At 44.4% G+C, this 24,096-nt stretch overlaps 1 protein-coding gene across 5 annotated transcripts in view; it reads right to left on the bottom strand.

Annotated features, from left to right (window-relative positions):
* Positions 1-3,384: 3,384 nt before the first annotated feature.
* LOC147454494 (uncharacterized) overlaps positions 3,385-24,096 on the bottom strand; it is a 31,582-nt gene continuing 10,870 nt past the window's right edge. For 4 of the 5 annotated variants that reach the window (XM_086516434.1, XM_086516432.1, XM_086516433.1 and 1 more), the window contains exons 3-6: positions 5,756-7,238; positions 5,191-5,558; positions 5,049-5,109; positions 3,385-4,856 (exon numbers count right to left, since the gene is read on the bottom strand). In XM_086516434.1, coding sequence (XP_086372560.1) covers positions 4,044-4,856; positions 5,049-5,109; positions 5,191-5,558; positions 5,756-7,210 — 2,697 coding nt within the window. In that variant the 5' untranslated portion in view covers positions 7,211-7,238 and the 3' untranslated portion in view covers positions 3,385-4,043. Of the gene's footprint in view, positions 4,857-5,048; positions 5,110-5,190; positions 5,559-5,755; positions 7,325-24,096 lie in introns of all 5 variants that reach the window. The other variant, XM_086516436.1, reaches the window with a different exon arrangement.

Genomic DNA, 24,096 nt, shown 5'->3' with positions numbered 1-24,096 from the left:
CTCCTGCCTACTCCACTTGGAATTCGATGCAATGCTCATTCCTTTTATGCAATGCAACCTACCATTTTTGTGTCTAATGCAACTCGGCTCTATGCACAGAAGAAGAGAAACTTAGAGTCTTCTTGAATAAAAGAGGAGCAAATGTGTGTGAACAAAATGAAACTCGCAATGCCACTTTCTACTATTCTCCTAATGTACAGCAAACCTAATTATCAAAGCGAGACTTCAAATGGCACTGTGGTATTGATTAAGCACACACATAATCAAGCATTCTTAATTGGCTACCACAAGTATTTGACACATTATAGCAATGAAAAGAGAGCTCAAGATGTGACAAACTCTCAAACTTTGGAAACTTCAAAATGACTTGACATGGGCTATTTGTCACAATGAGCTTTAAAAACTAGAACTGACACTAAATTGGTCAAAAATAGTTTAAAATATTTTTATTGGCTAGGTTTGCACCTTCCCAAATCATAGAAAAATTACACAAAAAGAACGCCAAGCTTCATGATTATATTGCACGGCTTCTTAATCCAAAAAAAGGATTGTGTTACACAGGATAACGTTAAATAAGGTTTGAATAGTTACAACCACTTTAGGAAAAAAATAGTGTCTTTTGTGCAAAATAAGGACATTATTAGTGAGCTTCACTGACCTATTTGTCCTTTTGAGTCCTTTTCTGTAGTTTCTCTTGAGTTTATATCTTCCAAGGTCTTTAGCAACTATTTTGCAGCTTTGGCATACACAATTGTGTCGTGCACTTTTGGGCACACATCTCCCCTTGTTAAATCGACATTTCACATCAAATTTTATCCTTGATATAGTTCCAAACCAGTGTTAGAAAAAAAACCGGGTACAATGTATTTTAATCGGCTAAAATCATAAAATCCCGGTTAGATTTTAAGCTTGCCTTGAAGAAAACCGGCAAATTTACAAAAGTTTTAGTGTAAATACCGGCAAAAGCTTCAAATTTTGACCTAAAAACCGGTAGAATTTCAAGTTTTCCCTTATTTTTGTTCGGTTAGGAAAAATGTATTTTTCTAGCCCTGTGAATCCAAACCCAAACTCTCCACATTAATAGGAGTCTAGAGTCTAACCATAAGAGCTATCAAAAAACCTCCAAAAAAGTCTTAAAACCCCTTGCTAAAAGTATACAATCACACCCAAATGATCAAAAACTTGAAGGTGTCATGCTAGGATATTAATAAACCTAAATGTGTAATTAGTTACACATTACCTACCAAGACTACAACACTTTTTCAGTCCTCCTAGCCATAAATAATTAAGTGAAGTCCATGGTAGAAACATTTATGGGAGAGAAAAAGAATAAGGCTTTTGATCCCAAATTTTGACAAACTATTATTTCAATCATATGACATAAACATCACATTTTAAAAATACAAAGCCAAAATCTTTTAAACAAATCCGATGTACATACAATAGTTCAAAATGCTAGTGTGCATCCTCTCAAGAGTGTTTTTCTTGCAACATCAAGAGGATAGAAGTGCCCTTGTCAAGATTAGGATTGATTTAGAAGTATCCAGTCGCGGCTATCACATACTCCTTAAAAATACTAGTGGAACATATATTATCAACTATTATCCTTGAACGTGGCAATTATCAAGGACTCAAGTCTTCAACCCCACATAATAATTTAGATTAATGTGCTCAATACTAGCAATACATGAAACAATAATACAACAATGCAAAGGTTGTTGGCCAAGTAGTGATATAGGCATGGTGCCTACCAAATTGTGTACACATTTTTTAGGTATTCTTTTAGGCTTTTTAGGTTTTTTTTTGGCTTACTAATAAAAATAGCGTACCTTTATCTCTATCTCTCTCATCTGCACTACCAAAGCAAAATTCTCTCTCTCTCTCTCAAAGCAATCAAGAGTAGCATTCTCGAGGTGCAAGCTGCAGCATCTCTATCCTCTCTCTCTCTCTCTCTCTCTCTCTCTCTCTCTCTCTCTCTCTCTCTAACAGGCAGTGCCACCATCCGTGTGTTAGTGACGGCTTGTTTTTTTTTTTACTGGCAAAACGAGACATAGGTAAGGATTAGTTCATCACCTATTTTTTATATCTTTCAATACCTTTCATAAAACTGTCACCTTCTTTACTCGAGGGGTTACAACATGCATCAGGTAGATGGCTCCCTTGCCTAAACATATTAATCGTCCCAAATTCCTTGCTCAAGTCCACCTTCCAAATATATGGCCTCATCACAGCTGAATACAAGAAGGCATCAAACGATTTGACTTCAAGACTAAACTATCTACCATATATTTAAGAATCGTGTTTTGAAAAGTGGCTAAGAATGTCAAATCCCCTTCTTATGGTTAAAATAAAATCCAAAAGGGGCCACTACAAGGTATCATCTGGTCTGATTTTTTCAAGCTGCCTAAACTTAAGGAGTTGTGGCAAGCACTATGTCCTCGTCCTTAGTCATGTGACTTCACCTCTCTCTCAAATAGATCCAAATGCAAATGATCTCACAAGAATAAAGGAGAATAGTAGAATAATGATCTCTTGATTTTATACACATGGTATGTTGTAGCATCCAAGCTCATCCACCCGTTGAGAAATGCCATCCTTATGCATAAGGCATACTGTAAATTTGACCAAATCTTGTTATATAAATAAGCCTCAAAATCTCTTCAAATGATTTAACTACACCGAAACAAGAATACACAAGAATACACGATCATGTATAGTTACCCAAGGCATGTATGCAGTAAGGCAATCTATTGTCCATGATTCGCTCTCATTTTTGAAGGATTATCCCCAATTCAATTTAATGTAAATTCCAATGTAGGGTTTGCATAGGTTTGTCTCCAAATTTGAGACATGAAGTTTTAGTGACAAATGTATGAGTTGACCAACAGTCATATCAACAGGGATAACTTTTCTAGAAAAAGTTTTCCATATCTTTACTATAGGCTCGTAGTAATATAGATATAAATATAGAAAATCTTGTAAAGTTGTCTACCTATACACCCCACAAGCCTCTTTATGTTGCCTGGAGGTAGCAAGGAGCCTGATTGCCAAAGAGGACAAGGTTTTTGAATCTCCTCACTGCAAAAGTCTTCCTCTTCCCAAGTTTCCACTTTATTAGTGTTGATAAATGTCAGGAATAAACCCTTTCCTTTCATGTCATAATCATAAGGCTATGCTTCCTGCATCAGTGAGTCTTACCTTAACCAATGTTCTTCAAAAGGCTGACCTGCTTTCCATCATTTAGTGTTTTTAATCCTGCTCCACTTCAACACATAACCCCAGACAAGACACTTGCGAAGGCCTTTCTTTGTCCACGCCATGAAAACTGCAATTTGTTTGCAGTTTCATAGAACAGGCATAGATAAAAATACAGATAAACCAGAAGAAATTCCAATACGCAGCATGATACCAACCTTCCAAATCAAAATACAAAGTAAGAATCATAGGTTGAAACCGCTGCCTTCAACAAGATGCTGGATGTAAGCAAAGCTGGTTTTCCCGTCACACGGAAACTTGGAGAAGCTTGATGTGATAGAAACATCAAGCAGACATCATATATGAACAGTCACCGTCCAAACAGCCCCAAAGATCCAATGCCATTAATACCGAAAGAATGGCCTTTGTTGCAATCCATTCTTGGCTCTAAAATCTGTACAATCTAGCACTGCAGATCAAGTATGCTGACCGATGTGCGTACCATGCACACCGAAGTAAGACAGCAGACTTGACCACCCAAAAGCTGCCATTGCTATGCTCACTTCAATATTTGCGGTTGATTAGAGCTCTTCTATCCCCAAGTTGATAATGAATAGCTGATGATGCCTATTCATTACCTGTAATTACTCAAACCACTAAACACACCTCTTTTCGATCACATTTATCAAGTTTATGACCGCTGGTGCTTTCGAGAGGCAATAACAACAGGCATTCTGACATGTACAAGCGAAGAAGGATCTTTTGGTGCTTTAGATTACAGATTATGGTCATAAATTGAGAAATTGAGGATGAATTGCGCTAGGATCAGCAATTTTAACCTCAATCCCTCAGCCTTGATTGTACGTGTTAGATGCGAAACGCTTTCGAGTTTGGATCTCTCCAAGGGCCTCATAGTTCTTCGAACTATCAAGGCAAGAATAATACTCCTCAACCTCATCAAGCCTCCGCCTAGTACCTGTCATTGCAAGCTGAGAAAAAAGGCTACCAGTAACCCCTTGATTTTGGAGCTGATTTTGCTGTTGGAGATAAAACTGCTGTTGTGCACTTGCAAGCGAGACGCTATCAGAATGCTGCAAGCCAAGTGTCAATGAAACACCATTGTATCCTGCAGATACTGCCGAGAACCCGTCCCCTTGATCATGGTAGCCCCCATATGTATGCTGATCCAATCCCCTAGCTCTAAAACTATGCCTGTTGTGGCCGTCAACTTCCTCCTCTCTTCTGCAATCCTCGGGCTTAAATCCTTGCTCGTAAGAATTTAAAACACCTCCTTTCAGTATTCCCTGCAGTAAGTGAGCTTCCCCAGCATCCAACCCCGATGCCTGTTGCAGGCCACTCGGACTCATTGACTGATAATTAGGAACCACCGGCTTGTCTGACTGCATTACACCAAAATCCTTGCTGCCCACTTCTTCCCGCCCATGCGTGTTGCTGCTGTCTGGGACGCCTACCCCTGCTTGATCGTCCATACAGCTTATACCGCTTCTGTGATTATCGCTAGTCTCTGTATTAGACTTCTGATCTGCCGATGTCTCTGCTGAAGTCCTATCCATTTCAGCCTCCTTAAGTTCTTCAAGATACATTTCTTCCACCATGGGCTTCCAAAGCCTTACCCGTGCATTGATGAACCAGTTTGACACCTGCCGATCAATACATCAACATATCATCCAAAAAGATCAAAAAGGCCACACTTGCTGCATATGCAAAATTAGAACAATATGCCGACTCGGCTAAGCAGCTTCATGCCGCGGATTGCCATTGAAACTTGCACTCTACAGCTTAAGCTCATAACCCTTTGCCATAACATATATAACCAAGCTCATCAAGCCCACCTGATTCCGACTAAGACCCGTCTGCCTAGCCAGCATATGCTTGTCTGCATCCTTCGGATAGCTGAGATAGCATTCAAAAGTTATTCCACTTTCTCAAACAAGCACCTCTCTAAATTATTAAGCGACCTAGATCAGAACTTACGGATGAAGAAAGTGTTCAAACAACCACGCTCTTAGGACTGAAACGGATCGCTCAGGCAGACCCCTTTGAGGTCGCCACGCATGTTGCTGCATCATCCCGAACTGCTGCAAGGCTCGTTGCTGGCGTAGCTGTTGGTCCACATAACGCAGCCTACCTAGCCCTAATGATGAGGAATCCTCTTCCCCTAAAGCTCTGCTAGCTGCTCGAATCTGACTTCCTATTGCATCCCTCAAACCACGAAAATGTTTTGAGATTGTCTGAAGGGCTAAGGCAGTGTAAGTCTTTGCTGCACCAAGACCTGCTGCAGACTCGAAAGTGTTAACAACTGCTTCCATCTGGCTAAAATATAGTTTGTACCTCCTGTCAACCTGCCAAAGGGCCAATAGCATAGTTTCAGAAAATGGAAGTGAGCTCAATGAGAACCGACTCCTTGTCAGTGGCACAAGTAATGCATCAGCAAACTGTTGAAAGTCTGTAGGATGTTAGAAAAACACGGAAAATGCTCTCATTTAGCAGATTAGAATGATAAAGAACTGAGAGAATTGAGTAGGACTTCAAGAAATACCTCATCAAGCATTGCTACCAGCTTGGCCTTCTTCAATTGCAGCTCTTGATTTTCCTGCAGATTCCGTTCTGTGATGGCCAAGTTCTGTTCAGAGCCGGAAGAGGTCGGGATCTTTTGTGTCGCTGAGACAACACATGCCACTCCCTCTTTAGAATCGGCCAGAGTATTACTGGCTGCATTTTCATCTTTTGATGAGGAGCTATCTAACAACATGCCGCCACCTATCCAGGACTGCAATTTTGTATGCTTAGAAGAGCTGTTCTTTAGACCACAACCGAGACTAACCACTTCTTCCAAGAGAAATTGTGCTGCTCGTAAGTACTTTGAGCCCGTCAGATAACCTCGAAAACCAGGACCAGCCTGGACAGTTTCCTCGAGCGGGAGCTGCCTACTGCTTGAGACTAAACCAGAAGAATGATAAGCAGATGCAAATTGATTACTGTGAGAAGATGCTTTGAGCTGTTCTGAATTTCCTATCCATCTGTGTGAGTATGCATCATCCCTGCTTCCATCTTCAGAGGTCTCTTGAAGTAAACCTTGACAATGGCTCAATACTGCTGTGCCAGGCTGCATTCCAAAGCACTGCAGCTGCAAAGGGTTGTGCTGTGCTGAGAGAGACAATGACAGACCTTGATTACACACTGGGGACGCCTGAGGATTATCCGTAGTTAGCCCTAAGGCTATTCCATGTTGAAGCATAGACACATGCTCCTCATGTACTACCTGATGCGGCCTGGACACCAGCTGACTTAAATGTGAGCTTGGCTGCTGCTGTCCTGGCTCCATGCATGCCAGCCGGGCAGCCAATGGCTGCGTTAGTTGTGCAGTACCATTCACTGGAAGAAATGAAAGTTCACTTCCCGGGGCCCATGTGTGGCTTCTGAATCCGTTTGAAAACAGACTTGTCTGCTGTGAGTTTGATTGAGGCACTGCAGATGCGTCAAACACACTGCTTATTGGGGACATAGAGCTCTGTGTAAATGAAGAAGACGATGAAAACCCAAAGTAATGCTGCTGAAGCTGGCTAGGGTGACCCAAAGAGTTATCGTGCCCGACAGCAGTGACAGAGGGATGGACAAGAACCATATTACCTGCATGTGACGCAGTGTCCGCATATCCTGAATATGGAGAATTCATAAGGTGTAGAGTTTGGATAGCTTCTCCTTGGGAACCTGAAAAATAGGCTCTCATTTGGCTCTCCCTGCCATCCATATGAATAACAGAAAGACCACCTAGACCATTTGAAAATGACATTCGAGCACTTGAAGGCAACTGTGCTCCTTGTAAAGCTCCACCAGCTGAATTCAAAAGCTCGAGTTCGTTCAAGTTTTCCCAACTTGCTGTCTTGGTTGAGGGCACAATTGGAAGACTCAGATAACCCCTATCTATGTTTTTGACTTGAGCTCCATTTGGCCCATCCTCAGAAACAAACTGGTACGTTTCAGATGACACCATTTGCTCCAGCTTGAGTTAAACACTCAGCCTGCATAGAGCACAAAAACTTCTTGCTTAATTCCTTCTGTTGAGTGTGAGCAATTGACATTGGCCTCACAGGAATCTGCTCTACACCTGACGACATCCATGTTTAAACATCTAGAGCTTTTCAAGCCACCACATAGAGCATTACAACTGTTGTCCTTAGCTTAACAACTGCAACGCTCTTAAGAATCTTTGTATAAATAAAAACAAAGTGCCCCTACGACATTAAACATCAGATGCATCATTATTCAAATCTCTTTGCACCTGTGACCTCGTCAGAAGGCTGCTACCTCACGCATTCATAGGTGTGAAATAGGTTTCGAAAAGAATTTGAAACATTCAAAACAAGAGAGGTTCACATATGTAAGAATATGTAGTATCCCATTTTGGAATTCTTGTAAAAAGGGTTCAATAACCAATAAATATACACATAAATAAGTACAATGAGTATGATGCATCCGACAACTTACAACCACACTTTCAAAGTTTAAGCAAACACCCATATTACCAGGCCAATGTCTCCAAAAACCACCACATAGAGGTAAGAGTCGAATCCACAAAGACAATGCATAAGCTAAATGAGCGTGGAGTTTTTTGCAATAAAATCGTACAAAACCCGTAGAGCAGGATTTTCCATGTTATGACAAACATCAATTTCACAAACTTTTGGTAAGCATGATAAGAAACCGATTTCATATGTCAGAAACGTTTCGAAATGTTTCATGAGTTGCGAACGTATACGAAACCGGTTTCAAAACAACACCAAATCCAAGTCAGAAAACATCTACTATATATCCTAAGACATGTTAGAGTGGCTAACTCTCCTATGCAAATCCAAGTGGTTACCTCTAATATGTCTCATGTCTCCAAATAGGAAACTAAGGGAGAACACAAGGGAAAAACACCATACCACCACTAAAAAGTGCCACAAGGCAATATAAGGAAATGTCCCCTCTAGGGAAATGCATAACACCTCTCGTCGAGACGTTTCTATAGATTTTGGATCCACCTAAGCATCCAATATATCATCAATTCTTGGAATAGGAAACCTACTTTTTCTTGTGATTTATTCAATGCACAATATAATATGCCCATTCTACATGAGCCATCTTTCTTTAACACAAGTAGGACCGAAGAGTAGTATGGAGAGCTGCTTGATCTAATTTCTTTGCGACTAAGTCTTTCAATTGCTTCCTGATCTCCTCAGGTTGAGATCCACTAACAAGATACTGTGCAATGTTTGGAGGAGAGGAGCCAGGGGTAACAACTATGATGCATCAATGTAAATCTTGTTATCCTTTTTCATATAGCAAGCAGGATTGAACACAATCCTTAATAGCACGAGAGACTTACATGTGACTTACCATGGGAATTGTATCTCCACTAACTCAAGCTTGAATTTGATACTTCTTGCCTTCGTGTTGGAATTCTTCAGTACAGTGCCAAATCTACCTGATGATTTCAAGGCATGCTAAAAATCACGTATGATCCATCAAGCATAGCAATTCCTTAAAGTTGAAACTTTAGTTTACCGATGTAGGGTACTACGATCTTCATTGAATCACTATCATCGGGGAGAACGGTTTGGTGAAGCACAAAAGATATCTTCATGTCTTTTGTCAAGTGCAACGGGATTGAAATGGAGACAAGATCTAGACTTTACACTTCCACAAATCTTTACTTCTTTCCTTGCATTAAATGACATGAGAGATGGTTCCTTTTAATTCCCTGAAGAGAGAGAATGAGAGAGATAGCATGCACACATGAAGGGCATCGGTGGCCACCTCCGACCCAAGTGTACAAAGCCCACCACATGCCCACCAGAGCCCCACCACACCCCTGCACTCAGCTATCGGGCTCTCACCCGCACAACTGCTACGTCAATCTTAAAGCCTGAGCAAACAGCCCCAATGAAGAGTCGTTTCCATGGAGGGAAGAGTTAGTATTGGCTGTGACACGGCATAGCTTGACAATTGACGTTGACCACTCTTTTGAGGACAACTGGAGCTGCAACGTGTGCGCAGACTCTCGATAGGTGGTAAACGTTCACGCTCATTCGGCTAGCCATCGGCACAATTGCATGTGCGTATAGTAAGAAAGGTAGAAATGTATAGAGAGAGAGAGAGAGAGAGAGAGAGAGAGAGAAGGGGGGGGGGGGGGGAGAGAGGTAGAGAGCAGAGAAGGAGAGAATGGCACCCAATGGAGTCCCAACCAACCCTCTCAAGTGCCCCCCACAACGTTGACGATGTAGTAATTGATTTTGATTGCATAAACGGAATGTATACATGCAATACCTCAAGTGCATACTCTACTGAATTAAATGGGAAATGTCACCTCGGTAACTCTTCAAGATGACGTACTTCCGGGGCTGGGATTGCTGATGGCCACCAAGGGGTAGATCCGGGGCTGATTTGCACTCCCAATGTAAGAGAAATGAAGGGCTAAAAACGCAGATCTTGATGATGCTGATGATGGACAGCAATGGGAACACTGGATGCGGTGAGGGAATGGCCGAGAAGATATATCTTCATAAGTTCAAATAGTCTGAACTCACAAATGGCTGAGAAGAGGCTCAATGTGCTGTCGAAGTACCGGACCGCATATGGGAGGCTAGCGTTAGCAGATCTCGAGCATCTCCAAGGACGAAATGGGCCGAAGGCTGAAAACGCTACGCTGATCTGCTAGAAACTCCAATCACTGGGCAGATCTGCAGGTTGCAAAACGCCTAGGCCGATTGTCTGCAAAATCCTAGGGCTAGCTTTTGCAAACGCTAGCTGTCACAAGACCGGGCACCACATGCCAATAGAAAAGAACAGACTGAACAGACTTTTAGCACTTCAATAAAAACAGAACTGAGAGAGAGAGAGACAACACGCGAACGGAGTGGCGGAATTCCAACCCAGAGTGTATTGGCCCCAAACCTTGGCCACGACAAAGTTTCGGGGTGAAACTATCGCACATGTGTCCACCCAAGAATCCAATTGACGCGGGGAATAGCTCGTTGGATTCCTCTAACCTAAAACTACATGCACGTCATGCCAGATGCCCACGGTAGTGTAACAACATATGTCAAAACTCTTGTACAATCCATTTATGCAAGAGGGTTCCAAAACTGAAAAATCTAATCTAATGGACTCGTCCCGATATGTAGGTGCTACGAGCAAGCTCACAAAATTGCCAGTTCCAATCGTTCTAGGATTCTAGACACTCCTATCTAGGGATAAGTGGAAACTAGCTCTGAAAGTCGATGAAGCATGTCCAGGTGGCACATAGAGCCATGTGCACATTTCCTCCTACTTAAGGTGAGGTACGGATACCGAGTTGCATGGCCTCCTTGTATGAAGCTAGCAAATCTGGATAGTCGATGAAAAATTCCTCGTCCACCCAAGCAGCTTTATGGATCCCTCGATCCTTTAACTTGAGAAAATATTGCTTTGCTTCCATTTGCTTATTGTTGCCAAATTGGAAATTAAGCATTCGAATATGCTTCAACTTGGTCACTTTGACTAGAACAATGCTCTCCGGTGGCTCTTCTTTTGGATTGCTCCTTGGAAGTCCACCCTTGTGGCGGCAACTTGTCAAGTCCACTTTGGAAACTTATTGTGCCTCCTGTAGATGCTCCCAAAAAATAGCCATGTGAGGTCTTGGCTTCCGAAATTCGACCATCCTTGCCCTGAGTGCCCTGAAATCCACACAAAAATGGAATGAGTTTGGTTCATACAAACAAAGAGAACTGGTAACCCAAAAGACTGTACCATGGGAGGGCGAGGCCTCCTAAACAAGAATTCACCTGGTTTTGGCTTCTCTTTATCGAGTTTATGGAAATGAGATAAAATTTTACCTACGTGTCCCGCGTCATGCAATTGGTCAGAGAAAATGTCCATAGGTCGATGGAGACACAAAAACAGGGAACGGGCGGAACGACTGCATTCCGTACCAGAACAACGTTCCAGCAAATCGAAACTGGGGAAACGGGTCAGGAACATACAAGGGTTCCGATTGCGGGACTTGACAACGAAACAGCCAGAACGGCCTGCCGGGCCGGGGGGAACGACGGGCAACAAATTCAAATTTTAAAAACGGACGGTAGATTCAAATTTTGAAACAAGCGGACGCTAGGCCGTTTGGGGGTGGTTCACACTAGAGCTTGTGTAACAAATTGCTAACGTGTCAAAGCCCTGAAGAAGGGAGCCAACTTGCAGATGTCGGCCAAGGGGCCTAAACCCTAGACGAAGCAGAAACAGAAGCAACAAAGGAAGCAGCATGAGATTTTCGAAAATTACGCTGACATGATGACGTGGCAAGTTGTACGGAATTCTGCATTTTGCGCTGGCTGATGATGTGGCAAGCTATACGGATTTCCATGATTTACGCTAACAGCGTTTTGGCTTTGCTTTTGGACCAAAAGCTTTTGAGTTTTAAAGGCTTTTTACTGTAACTGCTTTTCAAGCCAAGGGCATTTAAATATAAGGCTAGGCCTCATTCTCTGCCATGCTTCCTGAAGAAGGTGCAGAGTCTGGAGTATCGGCTTGTATTGTGTCGATGCAATATAAAGAAATACCGAAAGAGGCACCAAGGTTTGGAGCCAATACTCTCTGGGGTGGAATTTCGCCACTCCATGAAACTTCTGGCAAAGTGGGGTATCCTGAAATGCTTGCCATGGAAACCCTAGCAGATTATATCTTAAAATTTCTCGACATCTCTCATTAGATGTCTCTTCACGAGCAGATGACCTTGGAGGTTTAGTGCGATTGCTATCTTGGGACTACCATCGCCGCCAAAGCAACACTGTTTGTCCAAGAGCTAACGGATCATGCTGTGCTTGGCTATGACCTCATGGAAGGAACCTAACCCTAATTTTTGGTGCAGGTTTCAGGATGGAAAGTCAGTCGACTTTTCGAGATCGACTGATGTCAAGATTGCTTTTTAAAGTTTGAAATCTGTTTGAGAACTTATTTGGTGATCCTGTTTGGAATTTGTTTGAAATGGATGGTATCTGTTTTGAACCTATCTTGGTGCCGATTTGAATTGTTTGACTCTGGTTTTAATACTGGTTTCAATGATTGGTGTTTTTACTCCCGGGTGAAGAAATGAGAAGTATTGTTTTGGTATTGTTTGAACCTCGGAACGACGTAGGCAATGCCTAGGGAGCGTTCCGTTGTATGCTAGAAAACCTCCGAACGATGCAGGCCGATGCCTCGAGAGCGTTTGGCTGTATGCTTGAACCTCCAAGCGACGCAGACTGCGGTCTAGGGTGTGTTTGGTTGTACAGTCCTCTGCGCTCATTGCTCGGACCTTTTTAGGTTATTTACGAGGAGAGTGACGAGGTAGTTGTTCAGTAGCTTCATATCGCAGACCGTTTGTCTCGGGGGAGTGCTCATCGGCGCTGTTTGTTGTGTCTTGTGACATGCATATGTAAGCATTTGTGTTGCATTGTGATGTGCCAATTACTGAATATTGCTAATTGGATGAGATTGCCTATGTATGTAATTTTTTAGTGCATCAAGACACCCGTGGAAGATCAGTACGGTCTGGGTATGATGGCTAATTTTACTACACCGGAATATCAAGAGTTCCGATCTGGACGAAAGGAGAAGCTAACTCCTTGATCAAAAGAGCAGAAAGGAGAAGCTAACTCCTTGATCAAAAGAGCAGAAAGGAGAAGCTAACTCCTTGATCAAAACAGCCGAAAGGAGAAACTAACTCCTTGATCAAAAGAGCAGAAAGGAGAAGCCAACTCCTTGATCAAAACAGTCGAAAGGAGAAGCTAACTCCTTGATCAAAAGAGCAGAAACGAGAAGCTAACTCCTTGATCAAAACAGCCGAAAGGAGAAGCTAACTCCTTAATAAAAAGAGCAAACTGATTGTCCCTCGGAATGTCCCTCGGAAAAAACCTTTGAGCTAACTTGAGTTGTTTTGCAGATTATAGACGATTACTCTCTTTCAAGAAGGGGAGATGTAACAAACTGCTGACGTGTCAAAGCCCTGAAGAAGGGAGCCAACTTGCAGATGTAGACCGAGGGGCATAAACCCTAGACGAAGCAGAAGCAACAGAACAAGCAGCATCAAATCTTTGAAAAGTGCCCTGGCATGATGACGTGGTATGTTGTACGGAATTCCGTGTTTTGCGTTGGCTAATGACGTGGCAGGCTGTACGGATTTCCGTGATTTACGTTGGCAGCTTTTTGGATTTGCTTTTGGACCAGAAGCTTTTGAGTTTTAAAGGCTTTTTACTGTAACTGCTTTTCAGGCCAAGGGCCTTTAAATATGAGGCTAGGGCTCATTCTCTGGCATGCTTTATGAAGAAGGTGCAGAGTCTGGAGTACCGGCTTGTATTGTGTTGATGCAATATAAAGAAATATCGAAAGGGGCGCCAAGGTTTGGGGCCAATACTCTCTGGGGTGAAATTCCGCCACTCCGTGTCGCGTGTCGTCTCTCTCTCTTTCAGTTCAGTTGTTATTGAAGTGCTAAAAGTCTGTTCAGTCTGTTTTTTTATATAGGCACGTGGTGTCCGTCTTGTGACAGCTTGCGAGACTCCTAAGAGGGGGGGGAGGAGGGGGGAGGGGTCTTTTTTTCTACAAAAGCTCACCCTCACCCCTCACACTTTCATATCCCTCACTCTCAAGATTGAGCCTTAAAGCCACTCTCTCGAGTCTCACCCTCCCTCTCAAGCTTGAAGCACCGAACGGCAAACCACTCTCGAGTCTCACTCTCATCCTCTCTCTCAAGCTTGAAGCTTCAAGCCACTCTCACCTTCTCTCTCAAGCTTGAAGCCACAAGCTCTCACGCTCCATCCCTCTCGCAATCTCCATTCCTCCATCGCATCCCTCTCTCAAGCTCCATCCCTCTCTAAACTTTCAAGCTCCATCTCTCCATCGGACGTCCCTCTCTTTCGAGTTTCCAGTCTCAAGACTCAAGCCTCAAGCGCCATCAATATGGCACAAGCTTCCGCATCACATGAAGGTCCCTCGGTTGTTAAGAGAGGAAAGAAGGATGAGCCTTCATGGTGGGATGGGTGCATTCCGAAGTCTTGGGCAAAGACAGCAGTGCAAGATCATGGACGTGTAAACTATGGGCTTCCACTGCAAATTCGGGACAAGCAAGGTTCGAGCACACCTCCTTCACGTAGTGAGGGAGGAAGTTAAGCATTGCAAGAATGTGACGGTCGAGAATAAGAAGAAGCTTGAATTCAAGGATGCCATTATGAGAGCCAAAGCAAATGATCGACCCAAGCGGCAAGCCATTGACCCCAATCACTTGGTTTTTCCTTCTTCTACCACTCATTCGCAAGCTTCCGTTGGAGGTAGTAGTGTGGCGGTTCAAACATCATTTCAGACGATTTCGCTCTCTCTTCCCACCCATCGTCAACAAACTCTAGATGCGTCATGGGATCCAAAAAAGAAGGAGGATATGGATGCCTCCGTTGCCTGCTTTTTTTATCGCGACCATATCCCTTTCATAAAAGGCTCGGTAAGTTCCAAGTTCTCAATGCTCATACATATTATGACCATAACTAGTATGTCCGTTGTCCATTCAACATTGTCTCGACTCTTGACCTTTGTGACATGTAAATTGTATAGGTCGGACTACTTCAAGGCCATGTGCACAAGGATTAAGGATTACGGGCCATGCTACGTGCCACCCACTTCAGAGGCCCTACGTACTACTCTTCTTGATAGAGAGAAGGCCGTTGTGGAGATGGCAGCCGTAAACATGAAGCGACAATGGGCCAAGTATGGAGTGACACTCATTGCAGATGGATGGAGCGACATTAGAAGGAGCTCCATTCATGGGCTTGTGGCTTATTGCAAGGGAGAGATGTACTTTGCCTACTCACATGATGCCAGAGAAACAGGGAAATCCGTCGATGTGCTTGAAGGAGAGTGGGCGTTTGCCATAGAGATCATTGGCCCAGAGGTGGTGTTGCATCTTGTCACGGATGGGGAGGCATCAAACAGGGCAGCCGGCCCCATTTTGGAGGACATGTATTGAAACCGGCCTGTTCAATCCAAAAAGGGCGGTAGACTTTACTTCAAACCTTGATTTAGCTTTCACCCATTATTAGTCGTCTATTTTACCTGTACTTTCAAGACACAACAAAGGGGAGAGGGATACAGGCTGCTAGATTGCACCTGTATGAGTAGACGGACACCAGATTGGCCCCTAACTTAGGCGCCCCTTTCGGTATTTCTTTATTGTTAAAAAGAGGGAATAAACGTTGAGGTTCCCTACAAGCTGCCCCGCACAAACTCGGCTGAATTTCCACTGTTCCAGCCCGATTTCGGCAACATAACTGTACTAGAACCCTTCACGGTCAGTATTCCCACGCATTAAATGACTTTCCCGACGCATACGGGCACTTTGCAAAACCTGGCGAGAATCTGCAGCACGCTGAATACTCTGTTTTCAGCCCTGAAAATGCGCCAGATCACCTGTACAGCGGTCCCCTTGCATCCCCGAACCTCCTGGGGGTATTAGGGTCCGTTTAGGGCCAAAACCCTAAACCTGCAAAAATACACAGCAGGCTGTAATTTACTGTCTCGGGCTCCGTTTCGCGTGCCGGTCGCATCCGTAGCAAGTCCTCGAGCTCCCGCACCTGTAGGGCTACTTGCCCTTTGAATCGGACGAGATTTCTAGCGTGAAACCTCTCCGAATTCACCTGTACCTGCGGGGGGATTAGCCGCTAGCTAATCCAGTACCTGTGCAAGAGGCTCTTGCCTCGGCAACCGCGCATGAACCCACACAACTGTACATTGGTCAAATGAAGAGCCCACTAGAGGGGCATAACATACTGCCAAAGGGGAGAGAGAGGGCAGTGCGTAGCGTGCAGGGCATCACTCCTGGCACCGCACTGTGCATAAGAGGGAAAGCAAGCACTCCATAGCTCTTAACCTGTGACAAAAGCTGAAAATGAGGCTCCCCCCTCTTCAAATTCAGCGCCACTTCTTTGTTGCATGAGGCAAGTGCACCAAAATGTGCCACTTGGCACATTTATAAGCATTTTCCCGTTTCGGGGTTGCCGTCTAAAAATATCCCAACCGGTTGCCCAGTTGACTTCACGGCAGAGTAAGAAAATGTTCCCTTTGTCATTCCGGAGGTAATGACGCCAACACATTTTCAGGTCCCAAAATAGCAGTTCCCTAAATTTTAGGAGATGCTGCCATTGTATCTTTCTAGGTCATCCGACCCTCTTTGTACACTGCGGCCACATCCAGAACTGAAATGTAGCCTCTGTAGCAAAGGATTCCACTTTGGCTAGTCAATGACCCCACTTGGCTAACCATAGTCCTTGTCCAACCTTAGTGCTCTCTTGCCCTCAGGCTTGGACTCCCTCTGGACAGTTCCACACTAGCTATGCAATGCAAGGCAGTTAGATTTCCCGAGGGGTGTTTCCAAAAAGTGAAAGTAAATAGATAATAAGAAAGAAATCAACAAAAAGGATAGATAGTAGTCACACGCTGGTGACATGTCCCCCTCTTGAAATCTCAAACGTCCTCGTTTGCATCTATGTCGTACATGCTTATTGTCAACACTGATGTATTCAACACCTGTCGACACATATACGACACATACATGCTCATTGTCAACCCTGGTGTATTCAACACCTCGTCGACTCATGTATTGCCTGCGTGTGAACCCTGTCGCAATGACATAGTGGTAGCTGCGCACTCTGCCATTGCTTTGAGTCACTAACTTTCCAATGACAAAATGGTAGCTGCACATTTTGCCACTGTCTTATAGTACACGTTGGATCCCGTAACACTTTCGAGCATACCGTCTTCGGACATCATGCACCGTCTTCAAATTTGGCCATGACTTGATCGCTTCAACTTTTGCAGGATCCATTCTGACACCATCCTTTGAGACAATGTGTCCCAAAAAGTGAATCTCTTCCAGAAAAAACTCACTTTTCTTTGCATTGATGAGCAACCTATGACTACGTAGCTCTTTGAACACAATGGCCAAGTGATGCCTATGCTCCTCTTCATTCTTTGAGTAGACTATCATGTCATCGAAGAATGTACCAACAAACTGCTGGTGTGGACGGAAAATTCTGTCCATCATCCTATTGAACGTAGCAGGAGCATTTGTGAGACCAAAGGGCATCACTAAAAATTCGTAAAGGCCAAACGTTGTTCTAAAAGCAGTCTTGTGCACATCCTCTGATCTAATGCGGATCTGATGGTACCCACTCTTTAGATCTATCCGGCTAAACATAGCTGCTCCTTCTAATTTGTCCATAATATCATCAATTCTAGGTATAAGGAACCTATTCTTGATGGTATTCTTGTTCAATGCACGGTAGTCGATGCACATACGCCATGAGCCATCCTTTTTCTGCACCAACAACACTGGAGAACAGAATGGAGATGAACTGGGCTGAATCAGCCCCTTTTCTAACAACTCCTGTACTTGGCCCATTATCTCTTTCTGTTGAGCCGCACTAACCCTGTACGGAGGCTTATTTGGTGGGCTACTGCCTAACACCAAATCTATCGCATGGTCCTCGGGTCTCTCTGGCGGTAATTGAGATGGTAATGAATCGGAAAAGCAGTCACTATACTGTTGTAAAAACATTGACCTTTCTTTATCTACAACAGATAAATTTGATTCATCACAATCTGACACTTCACGTGCAAAAACCAAGTACGCAGAAAGATGCTTTTTCATTACAGAAGTAATAGCAGAAGCTGATACAGTAGGAATAGACTCCCCTTTACGCTTTACATCCAGAATATGAGTCTTTCCCCTGCTCTGTACAGTGATCTTTTTGTTGTAGGCATCCATGATTCCCTGTACACGAAACAACCAAGGAATACCTAACAACACATCACATCCGTCCAGTGGCATGATGTAAAATTCTTCAGCATCTACATAGGACTGGATATGTAGACGCAACTTTCCAATGATGAGTGTCACAGCCTCTGTATGGCAAGGACATGCCAAACCTGCCTCTGCTGTATACCCCATCTCTTCAAGTCTGATTCCCAACTTTGAAGCCAATTCTGGGGAAATGAAGTTGGCTTTGGCACCTGGATCAAAGAAGATAAGCACTGTTTGATCCCTGACCTTTCCCCATGCTCTGCAAAGCTCACTTGCATCTGAATTTGGCTTGTCGCCCACCATATCTGGCACTAGACCAGCCATGGGCTTCTTTCCTTTCTTGTCTTCCTTGTCATCAGAATCAGCTGGCCTTTTCTTTGTAGGACAGTTGTAAGCAATGTGGCCAGGCTGCTCACATATAAAGCATTTGTTCTCTGTCCTCAGGACCTTCTTTTGCTCTTCTGACTTGCGAGGAAAACGTCTTTTCCATTTCTTTGCTGGTCCTTTTTCTGATTCAGCCGTAGCTTTGTCTTTCCCTGCGTTGGCTGACTCCTGAGTCCCTTTAGGAGCCTCATTGGGAACATGCTTCTTGGCTGAATTTTTCTTGCCTGATCCTGCCTTGACGCCAGTGTTAAATTCACAATCTTCTCCCTTGAGCAAACCATTGCCAGTGTTTGCTACCTCGATGAGCTGCGTCAAAGTAGTGACTTTTGTCTTCGTGCAGTATTTTCTCAATCCTTTGGGTAGGCCACAACAGTATTTTTCAATCTGTTCTGTCAATGGCACAACCCTATAGGAAGTTACTGGAAGTAGAGCTTTCCAAAACTTCCGATTGTAATCATCCAGATTTCTGCAAGTGGCAACATTTAGCTGGTGCCATTCTGTCATGACATCTGCTTCAAAGTCATCAGATAACCATGCTGCTGCAAAAATCTGCTTGAAGTAAATCCATGTGGACGGAGCTTGCCCTTGAAGCAATAAAGTTGTCCACCATTGTCCCGCATTCCCTGTCAAGAAAGTGGCTGCCTTGCGGACCTTTGAAGCCTCTGTAAAGTTTCCCCCTGCATAGGCCTTGTCAAACTGTTGGAGGAATGAAAGAGCCTTTTTCCTGTCATCAAACCATGTAAAGGTCGTGAATGACACACCTTTGCCACCTTCTTTGTACGGAGTTGGCCTCTCCAGCGGCGTTAAATTGTCATATGGAAGTGACTGAAACATGGGAACACTATTAGGGTTCATCTGTGTTCCTTGGCCGCTATTAACTTGACCTGGAAACGCCATATTTGGCTGCTGATTTGTAATTCCAGCCATACCAAAATTTGCCTGTGGCATCCCAAATTGGCCCTGAGTGCTCTGAAACCCTAGTTGCATACCCATGACACTGTACATGGGGTTAGGCATCATCGTTTGAGCACCCCCAAACACTGTTCCTGGCGTGTAAAACTGATTTCCAGGTGCATGACCAGCCATGCTCTGGAATACCGATCCACCTCCAAAATAGCCAGGGTGTACTGAAGGTGGTGGGAAGACCTGTTGCATAGCCTGTAAGTTGCTTCCCTGCCCATTAGAACCAGCTATAGGCTGCTGAAAGGTGGCGGGCTGAACTGGTACAGCTTGAAATACTGGCATCTCAGCCACCTGTTCTTGCACCTTAGGCACAGGTTGTGGAGACTGCATGTTCTCCGTCAAGTGTACAGGTGTTTCCATTGACTGTGCGGTATGAATCACCTGTGCTCGAGCCTTAACAGGCTTTTGAATATGATCCAGTGACCCAACTTGCTTAGACGGAACATGAGGTTGCAGAAAGGCTAAAAACCTCGGATTCTGCATTACTTGTGTGAACATAGCCACAGCAGTAGCTAACTGGGTCCTGAATATATCGTCATCTGTCTGTGGTGGTCTTGAGGACTCACCCACTTCATGTGTCTGTTGACCCTGTGAAGAGGAAACCTCTTCAGTCACATCATCTGGTCTATCAGCCATAATTGCAATTCCCTGTGTCTGGTTTATGATCCCCTATGTCTTCAAGCCCAAAACTGACCAAGGCTCACTTCTATGGGAAAAAGTGATTTAATCCCGTCGATGGAACCATGAAAACGGCATGTTCAATCCAAAAAGGGCGGTAGACTTTACTTCAAACCTTGATTTAGCTTTCACCCATTATTAGTCGTCTATTTTACCTGTACTTTCAAGACACAACAAAGGGGAGAGGGATACAGGCTGCTAGATTGCACTTGTATGAGTAGACGGACACCAGATTGGCCCCTAACTTAGGCGCCCCTTTCGGTATTTCTTTATTGTTAAAAAGAGGGAATAAACGTTGAGGTTCCCTACAAGCTGCCCCGCACAAACTTGGCTGAATTTCCACTGTTCCAGCCCGATTTCGGCAACATAACTGTACTAGAACCCTTCACGGTCAGTATTCCCACGCATTAAATGACTTTCCCGACACATACGGGCACTTTGCAAAACCTGGCGAGAATCTGCAGCACGCTGAATTCTCTGTTTTCAGCCCTGAAAATGTGCCAGATCACCTGTACAGCGGTCCCCTTGCATCCCCGAACCTCCTGGGGGTATTAGGGTCCGTTTAGGGCCAAAACCCTAAACCTGCAAAAATACACAGCAGGCTGTAATTTACTGTCTCGGGCTCCGTTTCGCGTGCCGGTCGCATCCGTAGCAAGTCCTCGAGCTCCCGCACCTGTAGGGCTACTTGCCCTTTGAATCGGACGAGATTTCTGGCGTGAAACCTCTCCGAATTCACCTGTACCTGCGGGGGGATTAGCCGCTAGCTAATCCAGTACCTGTGCAAGAGGCTCTTGCCTCGGCAACCGCGCATGAACCCACACAACTGTACATTGGTCAAATGAAGAGCCCACTAGAGGGGCATAACATACTGCCAAAGGGGAGAGAGAGGGCAGTGCGTAGCGTGCAGGGCATCACTCCTGGCACCGCACTGTGCATAAGAGGGAAAGCAAGCACTCCATAGCTCTTAACCTGTGACAAAAGCTGAAAATGAGGCTCCCCCCTCTTCAAATTCAGCGCCACTTCTTTGTTGCATGAGGCAAGTGCACCAAAATGTGCCACTTGGCACATTTATAAACATTTTCCCGTTTCGGGGTTGCCGTCTAAAAATATCCCAACCGGTTGCCCAGTTGACTTCACGGCAGAGTAAGAAAATGTTCCCTTTGTCATTCCGGAGGTAATGACGCCAACACATTTTCAGGTCCCAAAATAGCAGTTCCCTAAATTTTAGGAGATGCTGCCATTGTATCTTTCTAGGTCATCCGACCCTCTTTGTACACTGCGGCCACATCCAGAACTGAAATGTAGCCTCTGTAGCAAAGGATTCCACTTTGGCTAGTCAATGACCCCACTTGGCTAACCATAGTCCTTGTCCAACCTTAGTGCTCTCTTGCCCTCAGGCTTGGACTCCCTCTGGACAGTTCCACACTAGCTATGCAATGCAAGGCAGTTAGATTTCCCGAGGGGTGTTTCCAAAAAGTGAAAGTAAATAGATAATAAGAAAGAAATCAACAAAAAGGATAGATAGTAGTCACACGCTGGTGACATGTATTCCCGCATCAAAGTGTCATTTTGTATGGCACATTGCCTTAACAACCTTTTAGTTGGTCCTTGAGCCTTGGCCCTTGACATGTTTCCATTTTGGCATTTTGGTATCTATGTATTGAGCTCTTAAGTCCTTAGTGGCTAGTCTTGACTCTTGAGCCTCGACTCTTAACTTTTCTTTGAGTTCTCAGTGCTTACCTTTTTGTAGCGCCTTGGCTAGCCTTATAAGCCATGCTTGAACTTATAGTCATGGTCTTTTTACTCCCATCTTTCTATCTATTGAGCTCTTCAATCTTTGCACTTCCTAGATAATGTTATTTGTGATGCACTTAGTATGTTATGAGGTGTCTCATTACAATGTACGTCCGCAACCACTAACGCGCACAAGCGACATGTTGAAACATGCCTGAACATGATTCTAATTATCCAACTAGATGTTAAAAGCTTGGCTTATAGCTGTTTACTAACTTATAGGCTGTTTTGAGGCTAGTTTCAGCGTTTTTTTGTGGACCGTTCTGGCGTTCCCATTCCGGTCCCTGTCTCTCCGTTCCAGTACCGTTCCGGAGCCCCTCGTTCCCGTTCCCCTTTCCAATTCCAAGTAACTTTGGATAGGGATGTTTTGTAGGGGAATGGTGATCCTTAGTACGCACGGAATAGACCTTGCAAAATCGTTCACTATACCTGTCAAGAATACCCAAGTTCCTTGATGTGGGGTTGACATAGATGACGGCTTCTTGGGCTCCGCGACGTAGCTCTCTATTTTCTTGGACGTAAGAGATGAGAGGGAGAGAGGGAATACCGCTCTCGTCTCGAATGAGGACGGGTTACGATACATTATCTTTGATGAAAACCGTGAGCTTCTCCCAATGGAAAACGGGCTTGAACCACGAAACCACTTAATGTCCAAAATGATATCGCATCCTCCAAACCCCTGCACTGAGAGGATGGGGATAGGATAAGTCTGAAGACGTATATGTTTCCCAAGAAATTCACTTATGACATCATGAGAACTTCAATGACTCTTTGACCATTAACATATCCATAACATTTTACGAGTTCATCATCTTCGAAAGCCCCCTCCTGCTTAGCTTCTTGTTCTACCACACTCATAGCATTCACTTGAGGGATAGAGTCAAAAGTTGACACAACCGTGGGTTCCATTTTAGATTCTTTCCTATCTCTTTCTACTTCAGTGATCTCTCTTCTCCACAAGTGTGCCATGTTCATGTGTTTGGCATTGCAGGTGTTCTAGATCGGAGTTGAGGTGCCCACCGGATCACGAGCAAGTTCTTCTCTTCATTGCATTTTCCGCTGCCACCTTTGACAATCTCCATACCTTCTGAATTTTGTTTTAGGAGTCACGATGGGGTACTATCACATGCACATCTAGCCCTATGTGCGTGTGGACAAGCTGTAACTCCTATTTCTAGGGTTTAGGATAGCCTAGGAAGTGTTCTGACCATCAAGCGCCAAGCAGCTCGTCAGCAAATGCGAACACGATCTATCCTCTAAGTGGGAGCACACTAGACGCATATTGTGTCCTCGCCTCCAACTATCAGTCAGTTTGAGTCCACCTATCCTCACGAGTATCAACGCTCACCTCCTTTCTGTCTACAACAAGTCTCCATACCGCTACGAGTCTTGACCATGCAAGGATTTCCGCTCTTGGTTCAACTAATCTTTGGGAGACTATCTACCCCCTCATCAACACACCTCGCATGCAATACCCGATATACAATTGGTTGCTATATTCAAACACTCAAGGCCCACAGTCCTACGCGCAATGGTACGCCTCCTATTCCAAGAGTGAGAGGCATATCTCTCAGAGTTACGCGGAACGGGAATGGCGATAGCGACCCCCGCGGAATAGGGGAACGGCCAGGGGTTCGGAACAAGAACGGCACGGAACAAGACATAAGAAAACACCCAAATAACGCAATTATTAGCTCTATATGTTTGAAATTTGAATACAAGTAGTATTAGAGTCCTTTGACTCTAATACTCACAAAAAACTCGATTTGAAGACCCCTAGGCCATGGATGATGCGAAAGGGAGAGGGAGAGAGCTTAAGAGAGAGAGGGAGAGACTCAAGAGAGGGAGAGAGCTTGAGAGAGTGAGAGGGGGAGAGCTTGAGACTCGAGAGTCGAGAGAGCTTAACTTTCAAGGCTTAAGCCTTAGACCTTGAGGGTATGTGGATTTGCTTGAGAAGGGAATGGGTGTGAGGGGGTGCATTTTGAGTCCTTGCACACTTTGAAAAACTCCTAATGTTCACTACAAATTTGAAAAAAACTGCCCATTTCTCCCCATTTTTGAGAGCTGGCCGTTTCGAGGCCGTTCCAGAGCCATTCCGATATCAGGTTGTCACCCAGAACGCAAAACGTTCCGGACATTCCGGCTTGGTAAGGGGGGAGGGACGACGTTTTTTGCGTTCCGGGACATTCCGGCTTGGTAAGGGGGGAGGGACGATGTTC

This window comes from Adiantum capillus-veneris, chromosome 7 (genome assembly GCF_014529385.1).
Source record: "Adiantum capillus-veneris isolate H3 chromosome 7, ASM1452938v2, whole genome shotgun sequence".
Classification (NCBI taxonomy): Eukaryota; Viridiplantae; Streptophyta; class Polypodiopsida; order Polypodiales; family Pteridaceae; genus Adiantum; species Adiantum capillus-veneris.
Note: the sequence above shows the minus strand (reverse complement) of the source record. Positions and strands in the feature narration are given on the sequence as shown.